General features: G+C 41.7%; 2 protein-coding genes across 8 annotated transcripts; one reads left to right on the top strand and one right to left on the bottom strand.

Annotated features, from left to right (window-relative positions):
- Positions 1-3,472: 3,472 nt before the first annotated feature.
- On the bottom strand, positions 3,473-12,509 carry LOC117818346 (alpha-(1,3)-fucosyltransferase 7-like). 6 transcript variants are annotated; one of them, XM_034691174.1, is made up of 5 exons: positions 12,471-12,509; positions 9,736-9,862; positions 7,676-8,467; positions 5,983-6,205; positions 3,473-5,247 (listed from the first exon to the last, which is right to left on the bottom strand). In XM_034691174.1, the coding sequence occupies exon 5, from the start codon at positions 5,194-5,196 to the stop codon at positions 4,156-4,158; it is 1,041 nt and encodes a 346-aa protein (XP_034547065.1). In that variant the 5' UTR covers positions 5,197-5,247; positions 5,983-6,205; positions 7,676-8,467; positions 9,736-9,862; positions 12,471-12,509; the 3' UTR covers positions 3,473-4,155. The 6 variants fall into 6 exon arrangements, with proteins under 6 accessions (XP_034547065.1, XP_034547063.1, XP_034547068.1 ...); XM_034691172.1 differs by lacking the exon at positions 5,983-6,205; XM_034691177.1 differs by lacking the exon at positions 5,983-6,205 and having other exon boundaries at positions 8,373-8,467.
- A 2,117-nt stretch (positions 12,510-14,626) lies between these two features.
- On the top strand, positions 14,627-17,066 carry LOC117819037. 2 transcript variants are annotated; one of them, XM_034692237.1, is made up of 5 exons: positions 14,627-14,852; positions 14,958-15,070; positions 15,195-15,249; positions 15,355-16,086; positions 16,354-17,066. In XM_034692237.1, the coding sequence occupies exons 1-5, from the start codon at positions 14,772-14,774 to the stop codon at positions 17,002-17,004; spliced, it is 1,632 nt and encodes a 543-aa protein (XP_034548128.1). In that variant the 5' UTR covers positions 14,627-14,771; the 3' UTR covers positions 17,005-17,066. The 2 variants fall into 2 exon arrangements, with proteins under 2 accessions (XP_034548128.1, XP_034548127.1); XM_034692236.1 differs by having other exon boundaries at positions 15,355-17,066.
- Positions 17,067-20,439: the final 3,373 nt, after the last annotated feature.

The raw sequence follows: 20,439 nt of genomic DNA, 5'->3' as shown, positions 1-20,439 counted from the left end.
ATTTTTATTTTTGTGTTTTTGGTCAAATTGTTGATGTGACTTTACTTCTTCATTTCCTGGTTAAAGTGATGAAATATCCAAACACTGAGTTGAGTTCCTCAGTTAAATATTTCAATTTCATTTCAAATTGTGAAAATAGTCGGAGTGTAAATCTGAGGTTAAAAAATAAGTTTGAGGGCAGTGCGAAATTAAATCTTTTAAGCAGTTTTCACGTGAAGAAAATAGAATCATACAAGAATTACGAAAGACTCCATTATCACAGAATTATGAGTACAAGAAGAAGTGGATTATGACAACTGTGATAATTTAAGTCTCTGTAAAGTCACACTCAGCAGAAGAAGAGACACGTTTTAATAATTCTCCTTAAACTTCTGCTCCGATAAATAGGTCAGTTGAGTGCAGATGTTTGTTTGTTTTTGCTGTGTGAGGGTGTTTCAGTTTCACATCTTGAATGTCTTGCTTCAGCTTCCTCTCTGATTTATTAGAGAAATTCCCATAATCAGGCTTATTCAAGAGGAAATGGAAATGAAAGAAACTGAAACTTTGGTATAAACAGAGAGAAGCACACTCTGTAAAACACAACTACTGGTAGAGAAACGGCTAACAACATGAGATGCAGATGTGCTGAAGCCCCAATGACTGTTATTACAAATAAATCACATAATATCAGGTTGTCAGAAGATTGTCTAAATTATTATTATTTGAGTAATAAAGAAAAAATCCACAATCCATCATCTCTGGTGCATTCCAGGAAGTCAGGAAAACTAAATGCTGATTGTCTTTAGTGACACATAATCAAGCAGATTTGTGTCTCAGTGTAAATGTTTGATCTAGAACAGATTGTTAGCTGCTCTTCATGCAGATATCTGTGAAGAAATAAATCCTCCTCAGATTATTAATGAAGCAAGCCTGGATGTCATTATGCTAGATTAGACTGTTTTTCCTGCAGACACCAATGATATTTGCATGCAGAATCAGTGAACAGTGATTCATGTGATTTAAATTTCCATCAAGCCAGACGTGCAAACATAAACACTTCTCCAACAGAAGATGCTTAACATAATTTTTTTTTCACCAATCAGTAAAAATGGCTATCAGCTTTTTTATCCTGAGGTGTTGAGAAAAATACAGAGGAAGAAAGTTTGAAGAGTTAAACTTCTTTAATGTGAGCTAACAGATCTATTTGTCAAACACATTTTCTACACTCAGCTCTCTGTCTTTACTGTGGAGTAAAATGAGTAAATGGTCACATAATAAGGCTTCAAACTGTGCATGAAGTCATTTAGCCTGATGCTAACTGTAGCACTGAGTCTGTAAAGTTTTCACTGATGTCCTCTTTGATGAGCACCAGGACACAGTCCAGTTAACGCTGACTGAAACGACAGTCTGAATAAAATCTGTCTCAGAAACACAACAGCTCCTCTGACAGTTCTTGACTCTCCTGAGAGTTTCATGAACACATGTTCTTCTGGTTTCTTTAGTTTCTCTGATCATCAGCAGAAACAGCTCAGCATCATCCTTCACTCTGACAGCAGAGCATTGAAGGAGACACTGACCAGTTTGATTTAAATCCATCAATCTTCACATTTTATTCATCAAAGTAAACTTGAACTTTGCAGCATGCAGGATAACTTTGATTCATGTCAGCGTGACGGAGTCGTTTCAGGAGAAACAGTTACATTTCAAGGAAACCGGCATCTGATTACTCAGACTCAGATAGAATGCAGAAGTTTGTGTTAAAGATCGTCCTTCAGATCTCTTTGTGGTGAAATCATTTATTATTAGAAACCTGTTTGTTCCTCTGTATGCATGTTCTGAATGAACTGGTAGATCTGTTCTGCAGTGTAAGCACGTGTTCCTTTTTTGTTTTAAGTGTCATCTGTAATCCTTCCATGGAAACAGGCAGTGAAACAGACAGGCAGAGGGAAAGTCCTGGCCACTAAACCCTCAGTACTGAAATAACTCTTATCTGTCCTTATAACAGGATCAATCCATCAATCTTTTTTTAAATAGCACCAAATCACAACAAACGTTATCTGCAACTCTTTACAAACAGAGCAGGTCTAGACTGTACTCTATGTTCTATTATCAACAAAGACCCAACATCAAGACAGGATAAGATCCAGTCCCATCTTACAGACAGGACTCAGTCTGATCTCATCTTAATCCACCATGAGCAGAGCACTTTGCAGCATTTAGCAAGTTACAGTGGCAAGGACAAACTTCCTTTAACAGGCAGAAACCTCCAGCAGGACCAGACTCATGTTAGACACACATCTGCTGACACTGTGCTGGAAAGAGAGATAGAGATGAAGAGAGAGATGATGGTGGTGAGACGGATAGTAGTAGTTGTAGCAGCTGGAGTCTGGCACGTCCACAACAGCAGAGATCCAGAGGAACCTACGAGACAAGGGAGCTTAGGGACTCCAGAAAGATCTGTGGTTAGTAACTTTAATGGGACATGAAGAGTTAAAGTAAGAGACAGGCAGACAGAGGAGAGAGGGGGAGACATTTGTGTCAGTTCTGCTAAGCCTATATCAACATAACTAAGAGCTGGTCCAAGCTTGAGCCAGCTCTATCTTTAAGCTTTATCAAAAAGGAAAGTTTGAAGCCTACTCTTAAAATTAGAGAGGGTGTCTGCCTCCTGGACCCTGACTGGTAGATGATTCAAAGGAGAGGTGCCTGATAACTGAAGGTTCTACCTCCCATACTACTTTTAGAGACTTTAGGTATGACCAGCAGGGTTGCATGCTGGCAGCGAAGTGTTCTAAGATATGAAGGTGTCTGACCAATAGGAGCTTTATAGGTCAGAAGAAGGATTTTAAACACTTTTCTAGATTTTATGGGGAGCCAATGTAGAGAAGACAACACTGGAGAGATGTGCTCTCTCTTTCTCGTTCTAGTCAGTACTCGAGCTGCAGCATTTAGGACCAGCTGAAGAGTCTCTCTGACCCTGTGATACAGAGAACCATGATAATGAGACACATCTTCTAATGGTTATAAATTGAATGTGATAAATAGATTCAGACTGAAAACATGCAATGTGTAAAAAGGTATTTTATTATGAAAAACTAGCAGGGGATAGTAAGGTGGTATGTTTTGAGACGTCCTGCTTTATGACACATCCTTTACTTGGTAAAACATCCTGAAATGGTATTTTTTCTGTCTTTTAAACTCCATACTGATACATGACCCAGAGAATGCAGTAATTTGTTTAGTTCAGGAAATGTCCTCAAAAAAAGGATTAAGGAAGAGAGATTGAAGCTTAGGAAAAAAAGGGAAGCTATATGCAGCCAAAAAAAAAAGTGTAAATAATTTAATTTAATGTGTTTGAACTTTGAGTCAGCTCATTTTAGTGTGAGAGTCAGGAAAACACAAGCAAAGATCGAAAAAGGGGACAATAACCAAGTCCAAACAGACGTGCAGAGCAAGAGGCAATGGCTTTTTCTTGTCTTTTTAATTTTATCATCATCATAAACAACAACAACATCAATGTGACCTGTATCATCATCATCATCATCATCATCATCATCATCATCATCATCATCATCATCATCACTATCATCCATAATATTAAGCTCCTAGGTGTTCACAAAGAGCTGGGTCTTTAGCTTTAAAGGAGCAAAGGGACTCAGCAGATCAGCTGAAGTTGGGTGTATCATTCCACCACTGGGGGGCGCCAGAGGAGAAGAGTCTGCTGCCAACTTATGGCCCGGCTAAGTACCAGGCGCCGCTCACTGGCAGAGTGTCGCAGGCAGGAGGGAGTGTCGACCTGGAGGGGGGAGTCCAGGTAGTGAGGAGCTGATCTGTTGCTGTTTTCTAAGTGAGCAAGCAGGACCAGTGAGGATCTGCAGTTTGATATGACATGAGCCTGCAGGAACTTGTGCTCTGACATCAGAAATATGATTTATGGAGGAAAAAAAACATGCACTGCTACAACTCTGAGGATTTAAATAAGAGCAACCCATAGTTGAACTAATTTTTTGGTTTCTATAAAATACCATCAGAAGAATCGATGTGCCGTCTCAAGAAGGTCACCCTGAATGTTGGTTCTTGTCTATCTGGACCTTTTGTTTTCAGTAAATATCTTGTTTATAGCTCTCTTTCAGCTGTTGTTAACTCATCTGTCAGCTTATTTTTTGTTGTAGATGGCCTTCAGCTGTGAAACCAGTCCTCCAGGTCCTCATAGACCCTGTTGGGGGGTAAACTGGGGTATTGAACACAGATCTGGCACAGCCTTTCTATCCAGTCAGTGTAGGTTTTTATTCTGTGGGTGCGGTGCCACTGAAAGTACTCCTCATACGCCCGCCTGTCTGCAGCCACACGCTTCAGATAGGCAGCCAGCTCTGCTGTGCTCCTGAAATCCGACACATGGATGAAGGACCTAGGGGGGGCCAGGGCCTCGTAGGTGGCCCTGCTGGGGCCGAGGACCACCGGTACGACTCCTGCTTGGAAAGCGTTCCTCCAGAGCTTCTCGCTGATGTAGTCTGTGGCTTCAGAGTTCTCAAAAGAAAGGTAAAAAAAACACTTAGAGATGGTGGGCAGCAGCTTCCGGTCTGACAGGGGTCTCCTGTTCCACCTGCCGTATACCTGTATGGGGACAGACTTTTTTAGACTCTGGTAAACAGCAGCCCGAGCCTGCTGAGGCCAGTATCTGCTCACCACCCAGCTCAGCAGGCAGGAGCGGTTTGGAGCAGCTTTCAGGACATGTCCATCGCCTCCTAACAGGGTCTGTCCATAAGGGACAGGTATGTCTGCATCTCGCCTGTAGCTCATGGTCCAGTTGAAGAGGCCTTTAAGCTGTGAGAGGTTCAAAGTGTTGACAGGAGGCTCCAGGGACAGCCACACCCAGCGCTGGGAGGCAGGTCGATCATGGTGCAGAGGCAGAAGGGAGCGACCATTGCTCAGCTCGTGGTGATGGAAGACGACCACGTCAGCGGTCGAGAAGGTGGAGGTGTTATCAGAGAGCAAACAGCCACTGATGTTGTACTTTGTCTGACATTTGTCTCCACGGAGCCTGAAGGAGCGTCCGAACGGCCAGTGCCACAGCAGGATGCTGATGTTCCTCTGAGGAACATGTTGGTGATATCCGAGCAGAGAGGGAGTCTGCTCCAAGACACTGAAATAAAGCAGAGATGAGCTGAGGAGGGAGAGGAGGAGGAGGACGAGGAAGGCTTGAGATCTAGATGGTGTCATGGCTGCTGGGTGTGCTCCAGGTCAAAAGGGCAGATCACAGGAGTGTCGTTTCTAAAAAGGAAGGAAGGGCAGATCAGAGATTTTGTATTGCTTTCATTCATTCTCATGAGAACAGGAAAACAAAAAGATGTGCTGCTGCACAGCAAATCCAATTCTGTTTAAAGACAACAAATTCATGTTTACTTCCACTGATTTGATAACAGTCAATATAAAATGAACCCCCCCCAAAAATACAAATGAAAGAATAAAAAGCTCCTGAAGTCTCATGTGGTGACCGCTTTATTTTATAAGAAAACTTTTTTTTTCTCGTGCGTGCGATTTCATTTCTTTGTAAATGACTCCACTTCCATAATCGTGTTTAATACTGTTGAGAATAGACCTTACACTGGGACAGAGGACTTGTGTGTAACATGAGCGCCCTCTCCTGGGTCCCAGCACACATGATATGATGGGTTTTCTTGGTTATTGTGTAATTTATAAATGTGGTATGTTTGAGAGAAATACATTTGAAACACTTTTTACTCATTTCTGGAGCTCATTATTACAACTTGATTTCCAAAAAGTTGTGACACTGTGTTAAATGTTGATGAATACAGATTTTGATGGTTTTCAAATCATTTAAATTCTGTATTTATATTGAAAATGGAGCAAAGCCGACTTTTTGTTATTGTGACTGTACTGCTAAAGACTTTGAGAGACCTAAGCTGCTTCTGCTGTAATTAGGATAAACAGCGTTATAGTTGTTTGTGCCTGTTTCATCACACAACGCAAGTATAAGTAACTCACATTTCAATGCTCTGAGCTGTTCGTTGTAGCAGCAGGAGGATGTTTGTGTTTGGTGTCTAGGCTCATCAATAATCACAACCTGCAGGTGGATGCTGAGGAGGTGGTGGGGCTGGAAATGTAAATTCAGCACTGGTGCATGGCAGTGGTGGCGATGCCAAGGAGAGGCAGAGACTGGGGATCTTGCAGCTTAAATGGACAGCCAAAGAAGGAGGATATGCTCTTCCTGTGGTTGTGGAAATGATGTACGTCATGTGTGGAATCAGTGTCGCTTAAGTTGCCTGAAGTAGCTCCAAGGCTTTGCTCCATTATCTTATGTGCTCAAGATAATAAGTAACTAAATAAATAAATGGTGAGTGTAGTGTGTTGTGAATATATATAATGTATTGTATGAATGTATGTGCTTTGGCAATAACATCTCTTTGTTCATGCCAATAAAGCAAATTTGAATTGGAAATTGAACTGAAAAATTAATAACAAGTTCACGCCCAAAAAAAAAAGACTCACTTGCAGGACTTCTTAAGGGACTCTGTATAAATCTTATCATAAGATTTGCTCGAATGGAAAAAAGAAGTGAAACTGCGAGCTGATATAATGAAATGTTATCAGTGGTCGGGGCCTCCCTCCAAGCGCCACTTCTGCTTCTGCTTCCTCTCTGGTGTTACTCAATCCTCACTGCTCTGAATTCTTCGGTTATATGTCTCTCTCTATGTGTGTGTGTGTGTGTGTGTGTGTGTGTGTGTGTGTGTGTGTGTGTGTGTGTGTGTGTGTGTGTGTGTGTGTGTGTGTGTGTGTGTGTGTGTGTGATAGAGGGTATAAAAGACAGTTTGTGTGATGTACTGCTATATCATCTTGTGTTGCAGTCTTGTTTATTTCAGCAAGGTTTTATATCGATGTGATGTTATTGTGACCTCCAGATAAAAACATTTATTTAAGCTACTTCTAGCATACATCAAGTTCAATACTGTACATCATTTATTTATAAATAAACATATAACATATAAATATAAATATAAATAAATGAATGTTAAACATGTTAAAAAACAACCAGATCAGGGCTGAGCTGCAGATAGGCCAAAGATAGCAAAACCTAAAAACTGAAGTTTGATCTGCCTTTCAAAAACTTCACACAGATGTCTGACATGATGTGAAATTTAGTTTGGGCTCATTGGTCACAAAAGAGGAATGGATACAATGGTTCTTCATGTTTGAGCTGAGGTTATTTAGTGTGAAGTTGATTTTCATACTTTAAGCTGATTTTTTTTTTTAAAACCCTGAAGTGTGACTTTTTAAAATGTGTTCTTTAAAGCCTTTAACATCTGCAGTTCCAATCTTTTTATCTGAGTTTACCAATTAATATTTATTTCTTGCAGACATGAATACAGAGTTGATGAAGGCTTGTGCATGAACTACTGATTGCAGAGTTCATGTCATGATTAAAGCAGCATTTGCAAAGACAAAGCCTCTCTCTGGTGAGCGCATTGTGAAACGTTTCATGTGGGTTGACGTTGAGGCATGTTGTGAAATGAAACTGGCAGAGAGAGATTTTCTAAAGATGGCACACCCTGGCAGCTCGGTACACCTCAAACCCGTTAGATGATCCGTTCAGAACACATCACAGAAACAAATTCAAATAAATCAATCTCAATTCAATTCTTAATTTAAAAACAAGGTCTGCTGAGAAGTTGGCACTCACCTATGTGGCATGACACCCATCCGTCCTCTGCCCGTAAATCTTCCCCCTCCTCAACACATCCTATAAATAAAAAGGAAATCCTGCCCCTGACCTGTTTTTGACTCATCTTTAGTCACACGCCCAGCTCCTCGTTGGCAGAGGAGGACGGCTATCTTTAAAGAACGAAAAGAGCAGCAAGGAGAAGTCAGAACAGTCATTATCAAACAAACTGAAGTTAGAGATCAGATCGTCTCCATCCTCCAGGCTGGTGCTCTGACTTCAAATGTGTCTCATGTTCATGATTAAAGGGGGTGAAACCCCTCAGCGCTCACCCCTCAGCACACACTTTGACACCTCTCTGTCACAGTTCTTCACCTCTCTGTGAAAAACATCTACTCTGTGAAGAACTAACCCACCCACAGTTAGGCAGATTTAAAACCACATGCTGGACTTCCTCTTCCTGTTCATGTGTGTGTGTTTGCAGAGGAAAGAGGCATAGGGTGACATTGCCCCGGTTGGCACAGACCTCACCATAACCTCTGCACATGCTGAGTGGCCCTCAGAGTTTTATTCTAATGCCCAGTTACAAACAGAATGTTCTCTCTGCACACTCTCACAGTCCTACTGCTGCACTTCAAGTGTGCCGAAATGATCCATGTTTGAAAATTTTTAAACTTCATTAGGCTCCACATTGGAAATCAAAAGAGGTTTTTCTCACAAGTACCAGGAGCTGTTAGTTCCAGGAACTATTCCTCAAGGAACTAAAAGGTTCCTGTGGCCCACTGTTGTCGGTTTCCACTGAGGCCTGAAGTCCTGAGAAGACAAGTGACGTATGCATAAGCAATAAAGGAACTCACACTGAACAAAAATATAAATGCAACACTTCTGTCTTTGCTCCCATTTTTCATGAGCTTAACTCAACGATCCAAGACTTTTTTCTACGTACACAAAAGGTCTATTCTAAAGCAGAAAACCAGTCAGTATCTGGTGTGACCCCCCATTTGCCTCATGCAGTGCAACACACCTCCTTTACATAGAGTTGGTCCGGTTGTTGATTGTGGCCTGTGGAGTTTTGGTCCACTCCTCTTCAATGGCTGTGTGAAGTTGCAGAGGATTTGCAGGAACACGCTGTCGTATACGCCAATCCAGAGCATCCCAAATATGCTCAATGGGTAACATGTCCTGTGAGAATGCTGGCCATGAAAGAACTGGGATGTTTTGAGCTTCCAGGAACTGTGTACAGATCCTTGCAACGTGGGGCCGTGCATTATCATGCTGCAACATGAGGTGATGGTCTTGGATGAAGAGCACAAAAATGGGCCTCAGGATCTCGTCACAGCATCTCCGTGCAATCAAAATGCCATCAATAAAATCCACCTGTGTTCTTTGTCCATAACATACGCCTGCCCATACCATAACCCCACCGCCATCGTGGGCCACTCGATTTACAACGTTGACATAAGAAAACCACTCACGCACACGACACTATACACGCTGCCATCTGCCCTGTACAGTGAAAACCGGGATTAATCCGTGAAGAGAACACCTCTCCAAAGTTCCAGACGCCGTCGAATGTGAGCATTTGCACATTCAAGTCGGTTCCAACGACAAACTGCAGTCAGGTCGACGCCCCATGAGGACGACGAGCATGCAGATGAGCTTCCCTGAGATGGTTTCTGACAGTTTGTGCAGAAATTCTTTGGTTATGCAAACCGCTTGTTGCAATAGCTGTCTGGGTGGCTGGTCTCAGACAATCTTGTGACATCTGTGGTATCGTGCTGTGTGATAAAACTGCACATTTTAGAGTGGCCTTTTATTGTGGCCAGCCTAAGGCACACCTGTGCAATAATCATGCTGTCTTATCAGCATGGTGATGTGCCACACCTGTGAGATGGATGGATCATCTCGGCAAAGGAGAAGTGCTCACTAACACAGATTTAGACAAATTTGTGAACGATATTTGAGAAAAATAGGCCGTTTGGGTAAATAGAAAAAGTCTTGGATCTTTGAGTTCAGCTCATGAATAACGGGAGCAAAAACAAAAGTGTTGAGTTTATATTTTTGTTGAGTGTATAATTCACCACCAAAACCAGTAGAGGGCAGTAGAGGATAAAATGTAGACTCAGCATCAACATCTCATGCAGCAGACTACTCTTTGCCCACTCAAGCAGCAGAACATGCAGGAACTTGTTAGTACAGTAAACCCTCCTGAAAAGAAAAACATTGAATTACAGAGTGCAGGAATTTGTTCTCCACAAGACGCTAAATATGTAACCGTAACTCATGAACATGGCTGAACATACTGATGGAAATTAAATGACATTAGGCTGTGTCCCCTTTTTAAATGTACAAGGTAGATACTTTTGATTTGACAGTGTGTTTGTGACAGTAAACAGAGTCCATAAGATTGATTGATGTTGGCTGTGGTTACAAAAAAATGTCATTTTATAGACGATTATGAAGATGCCTGACAGATTAGTCAATGAAAATCGTACATCCCTATTAATTGATAGGAACAATGTAATACAACATGTCAGCAGTGGTGGACAAAGTCCAAGTCTTCATTACTGAAGTCAAATTTAGATCATCCTGGTCAAACATTACTTCAATACAAGTGAAAGCTGTTCCGTCCGATTATGACTTGAGTTAAAGTCCTGAAGCCTGGTCCACCAGCTGTGCATAAGTTGTGTCCTAAGTTAGGGTGTTAAGTCCACACTAAACCAAACGTTGAAACTAGTTAGTTTGTAACTTAAGTTGTGTCATTGTTTGGTTGCACCCAGGGGTGCATCTCGCTCGGCTGGAAGTGAGGGGCAGTGTGTCTGCCCCCTGGTGGCTGGCTGCAGTATAGGTAAAAAAAATTCGTCACCCCCATTCATTTCAATGGGGGAGCAGTCAAACTTTAAAAAATAAATACACATCGTACGAACGTTTCTCACATCTGTATGCTGAGGTGATATGTAGTTATTATTTGACTGTTTTGTGTTCAAGGCCTCTTTTTTCTGAAAAGTTTCTTTTTTGTTAGTTATTAGAGTTTAAAAAATGGGGTTTTACTTCCGGATTTTTTGGCTTCAGAACCATACAATGGGAAGAGGCGGAGCAACGCTGTCCATTTTTATTTACAGTCTATGGTTGCACCACGGAGACGTAAGGTTCATTTTAACTAGTAGACAGTAACGTCCATGTGCTCACTAGCGCCCCCTACAGTTTTCAAAAACCCCTCCCCATAGAGGTTATTTTGAGCTACATGCTTGAAAATTAATACACATATTCATGGAATCAGGATGCACAAACATAGCCTCTTACACCCATATCCGAAACACAACGGAAGAGTGCCACCTAGCTTTGAAAATTCAAAATGACGCCCAAATAAGGGTGCATACTTTTGAGAACTCTTCCTAGGGTTTTTCTCTATTTCAGTCCCAACCAAGCACATTCTATAGCAGACACATTGACAATCCAAAATTATCAGAGGAATTCTGTTCAGACTAAAATTGTGGGCATGGCACACTGTCAAGTTTGGAGGTTTTCTTTGCAATCTGCCAAAAACTTGGAACATTAGCACCACCTAAGGGACACAGGCAGTATATACTCTCAGATCTTGCTTTTACATCATACGGTGGCTTATATCAGGCGGTGGTTTACACAATAGACTGTAAATAAAAATGGACAGCGTTGCTCCGCCTCTTCCCGTTGTACAGTTCTGAAGCCAAAAAATCCCTCTCCTGGGCGCAGCCATTGTGCAGCCAGAGCCTGTGAAGCCTTTGTAATAAGCTCCGCCCAACAGCGTAACGTCACAAGACGCTGTGTGTCCTTTGAAGTTTCGTTCTACGGCGGCTGTGAATCAAAGGAAACCCGGAAGTAAAACCCCGTTTTTAAACTCTAATAACTAACGAAAAAGAAACTTTTCAGAAAAAAGAGGCCTTGGACACAAAACAGTCAAATACTAACTACATATAACCACAGCATACGGCTGTGAGAAACATTCGTACGACGTGTATTCATTTTTTAAAATTTGACTGCTCCCCCATGATACAGATTTTTTTACCTATACTGCAGCCAGCCACCAGGGGGCAGTCACACTGCTGAAAGCCTCACCACCAGGGCCGTATCCGCTTGCGGCTTTCATTTTTAATGCAATACAGAGCAGTGCTTACTTCTATGACAATTATTCTGATGTATTTTTTCTTCTCAGTTTTTTCACGGCAAACTTGAAGCACAGCTGACTTGACTGACAGACGGGAACACTGTAGCTGTTGGCTAGGATGCTCAAAGCCCACCTCTTTACCTCACAGTAGCTCGACAGAAGTTGGGTTGAGTTCAACATTTCAAATATGGCACCCGCCGATGATTGGCGATGGATTTAACATTCTCAGCTATGTGACTTCCAAAGATCTGGGACTCAGGAAAACCTAGGTCACATGACTCCAGCCGTCCAGCGGTCCTGCTCTGTGCTGCGTTCTGAAAACGCAATCGGTGGGTGTTGACAGACAAGAGGGCATGGAGCTGGACCGCAGATCAGACATGGCCCGGACCCAGATCTAGTTGAAGTCCGAGATTACTCTGAATTACTATTTTGACAATGCCTAAGGAGTAAAATCCCCTGAATGTTACTGATGCTTCAGAAAAGTGCATCCATGCAGCTGACTGACACAACCCAACAGATAACTGGACCAAAGATACAAGCTTACACAGGAAGGTGGGATAAAAGACAAGGTTTGATATCAGTCCAGGTCGGTACACAAGAAATCAGTCTGAACAGCAAACAAAATCCAACAGGTGCAGACAAAGGAAAAATTTAAACACTACAGAAACTCACAAGACAGCTGGAACGAGGTGCCACAAGGGAACACACAACAAACTGGCAACATGAGAGAGAACAGGCAGGGCTTCAATAGACAGACAATCAGGGGGTAATGAGACACAGGTGAGCACAATCAGAGCGGGGGAGAACAAGGCGGAGAAACACAAGGAGCACGATATGGATGACAGAGACAAGTCAGTAAAAAAATAAAACAGGAAATGACAACACTAACCCATTTAAACGCGCCCTGACTCTTCACAACACATGCCTCATCGATTGGAACAAGATGGATAGAGTCTGACTTTCACGAGCAACACAGAAGACTCTATTCAATTGCTGCAGCATGATTTCCACAGAGGTGTGGAAACTATATGGCTGCACCGGCCACTGAGCCCACAGGACGGCAGACTCTGATATCATCAGTAGCAATCCAAACATCTGCATAAACATTTTCTAGTGCAGGAGCATCATCAACAGACACTGCTGTCCATAAATACAGGCCCTTCTTCCTTCAGAGTGAATTCAATGTTGTCTATAAGTGCGCTGTGTACATCTTCTATATGCAGCTGGATGATGATATGAGTTGTATCTGAGTGACATCAAGTTAAAGAGGCAGATGTGATGTCTAACATGAGTCTGGTCCTGCTGGAGGTTTCTGCCTGTTAAAGGAAGTTTGTCCTTGCCACTGTAACTTGCTAAATGCTGCAAAGTGCTCTGTTCATGGTGGATTAAGACAAGATCTGACTGAGTCCTGTTTGTAAGATGGAACTGGATCTTATCCTGTCTTGATGTTGGGTCTTTGATAATAATATGACAGGACATTGTCTAGACCTGCTCTGTGTGTAAATCATCTTCAGATAAGGTTTGCTGTGATTTAGTGCTATATGAATAAAGATTGATTGATTGATTGATTGATTGATTGATTGATTGATTGATTGATTGATTGATTGATTGATTGATTGATTGATTGATTGATTGATTGATTGATTGATTGATTGAAAGCAAAAACAAACCAAAACCAAGCGGCAACCTCCGGTCTCAAACGATGAAGCCAATGCGGAAGTGCTATAAACTGCAATACATCAAGAATCCGCTGGAGGCCGGCTGCAGAAACACCAGAAACTACATAGACATGAATGGGAAAAAGACGATCTTTGCAGCATTAATAAACATGTTTACAGCCTGGTTCAAAAAACGGCTTGGCCTATGAAGCTAATCTCTCTATCGGCACACACTGTACCGGGGTGAATTTTTTTCTAACGATGATATTAAGATTACCAGTTTTGCCCAAATAAGGACATGACTGACGTGACTCCCAGTCGGGAACACATAGCTATTGGCTAGGAGGCTCACACTACGTCACACTCTGCCTGGTTGAGTTACGCATTTCCAATATGGCTGCCGCCATTGATTTGCTTCAGAACAGCTCTCAGGAACAGATGGGTGACGTCACGGATACTACGTCCATTATTTATACAGTCTATGACCAAAACACAGTATGGGCTTTTGCAGAGGCACAGAACTGGTTAAATGAAAAAAAAAAAAAAAAAACATAAAAGTTACAGGAAGAGGACCTTATAAAGTTGCATTCTCTTCCACATCTGCCAGGAATGCTAACACCAAAATGCTAATGTTTTGACCTCACTGTTGAAAGTGTTAAGTTTATGACTTTTAACACCCCGGCAGGCTTATATTAAGACTCAAACGTGATTGAAAATGTTCAGTTTCATGTTGGACTGTAAGTAGGCTGATGTGAATGCTGCTGTTTTCAACAGTCTAATCTGATGGACTACTCTTTATAGCTGCATTAATACATAATTTTGATCAATAAAATCATCTTTAAATCACCTATTAGCTTTAACTTGTTTGTATCTGTAGCTGAGAAGTAAGATTCAGGTGCACATGACCCCTCACTTTGTGTCTTGTCTCAACATGTCAGGATTCTACTTTCATAACCACCTGCTCACTATACATGTTCCCTTCCTCAGTGGACATATTGATTAATAAAACAATAAAATAAAATAATTGTGTAGACTTTTGTTGTGTCTTTTTCAGTAACATTAAAGGCCATTTTGGATGCAGGTCACATGATTTTAGAATCAGTTCCATGTACTGTTGTCAGTGCTGTGACATCACAGTTGAGTGTCACAATTGTAAATTCTGTACAGTATAAATCTGGGTGAATCTCAGATTCTTCATCACTCGATCTCTGATTGCTGAGCTATCTAGACAAACCGAACAGACACTCCTTCACTTTTTTTTCAACGACCCTTTCACTGACATCCTTTGGATTCAAACTAGACCTGTCTCTTAAAAATGGACGCCATCTTTGATCACGCCCACGATATGAGACCGTCCTCTTTCTCTGAGGAGGAGCAACATCACTTCCACACAGAGGTAAGTTACTGTAAATGTCAAGGTGTACTGTTCTTATGAATGTAATTGTATATTAATCTGTTTGACTGAGCTGGTGCATTGTACTGAATTCAATCTGTGTTGCAGAAAATCATGCTGAAGCAGTTCATGCTCATGAAGCAACAGGATGAAGTCCCTGACTCTGTGTCTGTGGGACACATGAAGTCCTGGCTGCTGAAACAAAGAAGCTTCCTGAACGAGTGAGTCAGAGTTATCTTTTTATATTCATGTACAAAGATAAAAACAAACATGTTACAGTGGAGATGATTTCAATGTGGCAGTGACATACAGGTTGGATGACACTCTTACTTTGTACTTTTACAGGATTCAGGGAAGTGTTAAAACGACAGGGACAGACGATTTGTCCGCGGCCGAATTGGTAAGTAAAATATGCAGTCTAACCTGCAGTTAAATGTCTACTGTACTCTGAAGTTTCATGTAAAACTTGTCTACTGGTGGACTAACTTAAATGTGGTGTTTACAGGCCTACAATCTAATGGAAGAGGAGCTCCTGGAGCAGCTGGAGAAAGAGAAGCAGCTCTCATTGCTTTTCAACAGGAAGGTCTCACTGAAAGGCCTTCAGAAGTTCATCACCTCCATCCGCCCAGGAGCAGAGAAAGTCGTCCAGTTCTTTCTCCCATCTCTACACAGAAAGCTGCTGCAGATGTTCCTTTCCATCAACATCCCCAGAGATGGGATCTCAGCAGGGGACCCCATACCAGTGGATCTCCTGGAGCTGGAACAGTTCACTGCTCCTGTAGTGCCACAGGTGGTGGACTCAGCTCTGAAGCTTCTCCTGGAGGAACCAGAGCAGGTCAACAGAGAAGAAGCAGCCAATGCTGAGATTAGCCAGCTGCTGATGCAGTGTGTAGTTCCCTACCTTTCCTGCCATGTGACAGTAAATGACACACTTGTGCTTGGGCTCTGCAAAATCATGGCCAAGTTCATGGTCAAAGCCATCAAAAAAAACATTGACATGCACTCCAAGTCCTTTGAGCAGATGGATGAAAATGAGAGCTGCTCCTCTGCCAGAGACAAGGTCATCACTGCTATCCGGGACATGACAGAGAAGGCAAAGACTGACACATCCAGCCGGGCTCACACCCAAATCAGCAACTCCCATCAGGCTGAAGACAGTTCTTTAGAGAAGAGGGGGACTTCTCTGGAGGCTGTTCACACTGAGAAAAATGATGAGGGACTCGTGGAGAAGAGGGAGGCTTCTCCTCAAGTTTCCCTGGATGAAGTGACAGCCACTATACAAGAGGATGTGACTGAGGACAGATCTATGCTCAGTCCAGATACTTGTCTGACTCCACCCTGCGATGATGGGCTTGAAGACCTACAACAGCCTGCTACATCAGGCAAAGTCCCTTCTGAAGACATCACCTCAGAGGCAGAACATCAACTACAGGAGAAGAAGGGGGCTTCTCCACAAGTCACTGCCACTGAGGAGCTGGAAAACACACTTCTGGAGAAGAGGGAGGCTTCTTCAGAAGATGTTTGTTCTAAGCAGGAGGGACTCATACATCAGAACGAGCCTTTACCACCAGTCTCCAAGACAGAAGAGACGGCCACCATGACAAAGAAGCTGACAGAGGACACACCATTAGTCAGCCAAGACACACATGTGACTCAGTCTTGTGATGACCAGAGTGAAGAACAGATACAAGAGGACTCTGGTGAAGAAGTCCAGGCCTCTTCTGGTGAAGACACAGATCACAAAGTGCAGCCATCAACATCACAAGTTCCTATTGAACAGATCAGCACAGTGGCAGCAGAAAATCGACCAGTGGAGGAGAGGGGGCCTTCTCCACAAGTCACTGCCACTGAGGAGCTGGAAAAAACGACTGTAGAGGAAAAAGAGATGTCTTCAGAGGTCAGTGCCACCAACCCAGAAAATATCACCGGGGACAAAGCAGTCTGGGTCAGAGTGGAGACAAATGTCAGCGTCTTCCTCGACACTGAGATCGAAATAATCCAGGAGGGGATAGTGGACTCATCTGAGACACAGGATGCTCTCTCTGTGAACGGCAAGAAAAAGAAGAAGAGGAAGAAGAAGAAGGGAGTGAAAGCCTTCTTTCGAGGTGCCTGGAAGAGTGTGACGTCCTGTCTTCGTTCTTCTACTGAAGAATAAAACACAGCATATAAAAACTGTTTCATGCATTAAAAATAAAATAAAAAGCTCATTTAAAAATATTTATCATGTTGGTTGTCTTAAATGTTTTCATACTGTTTTTACAATGAGTCCATTTCAGTGGACATGCCTCAAGAAAGCATTTTAAATACTGAAGACAGGTCAAAGGTTACTCATTGAGACCTCAGTGTCCTCTTTTATCATTTATTTTCAGAAATTGAAAACCATCTCAAAATATTCCAGTCTGCACACATTAATCAAACAAAATAACACAGAAATAATGACTTTAAATCAAGTAACACTATAGAGTCATCTCTGAAAATACATTGTAAACTGATTCTGAGTGACTCAGTGAGCATATCATTTCAAACAAAGTGTAAATGTGTTTTAAAACTGATCTGATAAAACTGCACGGTGGACATATTCATGGTTTTTATTTTCATATTTCTATTACATTTGGTGTTGGATATCAGTCAGGTAAACACTTCTCCGGCCTACATCAACAAAAGGTTTGGTTTCATGAGACTTACAATGTTTGTGTTTGTCATATCAGGTAATTTATAGCTGGGGTTGGTAGTCTCGGAAAACTAGCATGAATTTGAATGTAGCAGCGTCATCAGGACTCCTTCTTACAGCTCCTCCAAAACGAAGCCCCCACTCACTTGCATGAGCGGCGCTGATTCATGACCATATGATGGTGACTGATTCAAAACCGGTCCTCACCAAAACATTCTCATAGTGAAAGTTAAAAACACAAACAAACATGGCTGCTGTTAGTACTCACAACTCTCATGCTAGCATTATCCAGTTGTACTGGTGACACGATATCAGGAGAAAAGTTATAACACATATATAATACTGTAACAGCTCTACTGTTTGTTAAACGTGTTCAGTGTAGATGTTCTTAATTCCTACAGTGTTGACAGTCAGTGAAGGCATCAGGAGAGGTGTAGAGTGTGTGAGCTGGAGAGTGTGTGAGCTGGAGAGAGGAGAGACAAGAGGAGAAGTTCTTCATTCATTCAAACATTGATTGTTGTTTTGTTGGTTGGCGTGATCACGGCCGACAGTGACCGGTTATTAAAGATCAACGTGTTCACCAATCGGCTCGTCATCCCTACAGCGTCCAGACGGACGCTACAGTACATATACATTTTCTGTAGGACTTACTAAATGTCATTAATTCTTTTGCTTGTCAGAGCCCCCGTGGTGAGAGCTTCTTAGACTCTGATCCGGACTGCAGTCCTGAGCAAAGCACCTCATCGGGTCAGAGGGGACAGGCCCGAGGTTGAGCGAGAGGGGCAGTCAGTAGAGTCAGGGGAAGCAAAGGCAGGGGACAGGGAGTACTCGGAGTGTACGCCGGGGAAATGTACGCGCAGGAGGCGGGCAGAACGGCAGGACAGAACGGCAGGACAGGATTTGATTGGTTTTATAAATTGGACCCTAATGACGGTGATTGGTTGGTGTTTTCCCAGGTTTACTCCGGCTGTAGATAGCAGCTTTTTTTACCTCTTTTTTAAGAACACATTATGTATTGATTACCATCAAGACATAAAGATCACTTTAACCAGTATAACAAAAAGTGGATCTAAATCTGACTACCAACCACAGCTTTAATGATATTTAAGGACATTTTTAATACAGTGAAGTAGACTTTTTTCAACCTCGGCAGACTAATTATAAGACACACTCACGTAATAATAAACCTTGTCTTTTAAGATATGATAAGCTAAAACAAGACCTGAGCTTCTTATACTTTGCATAAAACCTGCCGAAACTGTCAAATTGTACTTGTTAGTTGTCTTAAACTTAGATATTATTCCTATTTTAAAACTTAAACTAATTACATTTACTCTTGATCCTTTTTGTTTCGTCTGGGACCAGAACTTTTACATCAGAGTTACAGACTGTTTGGCATACATGAATGACTTGTAACAATAGGCAGTCAAATATTTTTACACTACACTTCAACTCTAACATTGTTAAACATCCAAACCCATTAAACCTTCAAATCTATGAAAATCAAGTTATTGGTGACACCTACAGACCATCTCATGAGTTTGATCCTCGCCTTGATATTGTTACAAAAAGCTGAACTGGATTTGGGTGGTGATTACTTCAGGCTGCTTCTCACACTAAGGGGGAAGTGCCTTTCTCTGTAAGCCTCTCTAAATTTAAAGATCATGCCCTAAAACTGATCATTTTCAAGGAGAGATTAACTAAACTGAAAAGATCAAATGAGTAGTGCTTGTGTACAGAATGGTACTTCTGTTCTGGCTGACAGCTGATCTGCTAATAGGCTTAACTGTAGGTACCAGGCTGCCCTGCTAAAGCAGAGAGGTGGTGTGCTCTGCTCAGCTCTCATCAAAAAGGTTTTACACAAGTTTCAATCCAAGCGATGCAGACTCTGAAGATTTAACTAGCCAATATTACTGAATCGGCATATTTGAATTAGTTTAAGCACATTTATTACACTCTACAAAAAGAACATTTTGTTTGATCATTTTTATGCTCGTCTGCACACTGCACTGCTATTTTTACTCATAACAAGCAATTAGGGTCTTATTATTGTTTTCTTGTAATGTCTTGAAATAAGATTTATATCTAGACTTGTTACTTGAATTAAGCTTCAATTAAGGACATATGTTTTGACTGCAATTAAGAAAAATTGCAGGGAACTGAGTTAGCATAATACTGTAATATATAGACAAATATACATTTCTCTTAAAACCACCTTTTTACCTATGCACTGCATCATACATGAATTACAACTAAAGCATATCAACAGTAGTCCTTTACTTAATACAAAATAAATACTGACAAACTCTCTTGCCAGTCTGGGGCACTGTTGGCCGAGTGGTTTAAATGTGTGCCCCACATACAGAGGCTATAGTCCTCATTGCAGCTGTCGCTGGTTTCGACTCCTGGCCTCGTCCATTTGCTGCATGTCTTCCCTCACTCTCTGCTCCCCACCTTTCTTGTCTTTCTTCAGCTGTCCTATCAATAAAGACGAAAAGGCCCAAAAAATATCACTTTAGAATTTAATAAAACTATCTTGCCAGTCTGTGCTGTGTGTCGAGTAAACCAAGTATATGTATATGTGTATACTGCTGAATGAAATTACGCTTCTCACATGGCAGTTGCAAAGCAATGCAAGTGCAAATAAAAGGACAGATAAACAATAAACAAACAACAAAGACAAAATATAAAAACAAGACGAAACAACAAGATGAGTACAGACTAGAAAAGGGATGACTATGTGAGTTAAACTAAACTAAATTTGGACGATAGAGTGAATAGATCAATAGATAAAACAGTAAGGGCCGGATCTACTAAAGGTTTGCACGTATAAAAACACATGAAGTCAAAAAAACCAAGAGAACAACACAAATAAATAAATAAATAAAACAACACAAATTCAAAGCAGTTCAGCACCAC

This window comes from Notolabrus celidotus, chromosome 9, assembly GCF_009762535.1.
Source record: "Notolabrus celidotus isolate fNotCel1 chromosome 9, fNotCel1.pri, whole genome shotgun sequence".
Lineage (NCBI taxonomy): Eukaryota > Metazoa > Chordata > Actinopteri > Labriformes > Labridae > Notolabrus > Notolabrus celidotus.
This window is presented reverse-complemented; position numbering and strand designations above follow the sequence as displayed.

Coding starts and splice junctions, on each gene's coding strand:
- LOC117818346 (XM_034691174.1), bottom strand. CDS start 5,196: ATGACACCATCTAGATCTCAAGCCTTCCTCGTCCTCCTCCTCCTCTCC.
- LOC117819037 (XM_034692236.1), top strand. CDS start 14,772: ATGGACGCCATCTTTGATCACGCCCACGATATGAGACCGTCCTCTTTC. Junction 15,071..15,194: donor CAAAGAAGCTTCCTGAACGA/GTGAGTCAGAGT, acceptor GTACTTTTACAG/GATTCAGGGAAGTGTTAAAA. Junction 15,250..15,354: donor ATTTGTCCGCGGCCGAATTG/GTAAGTAAAATA, acceptor TGGTGTTTACAG/GCCTACAATCTAATGGAAGA.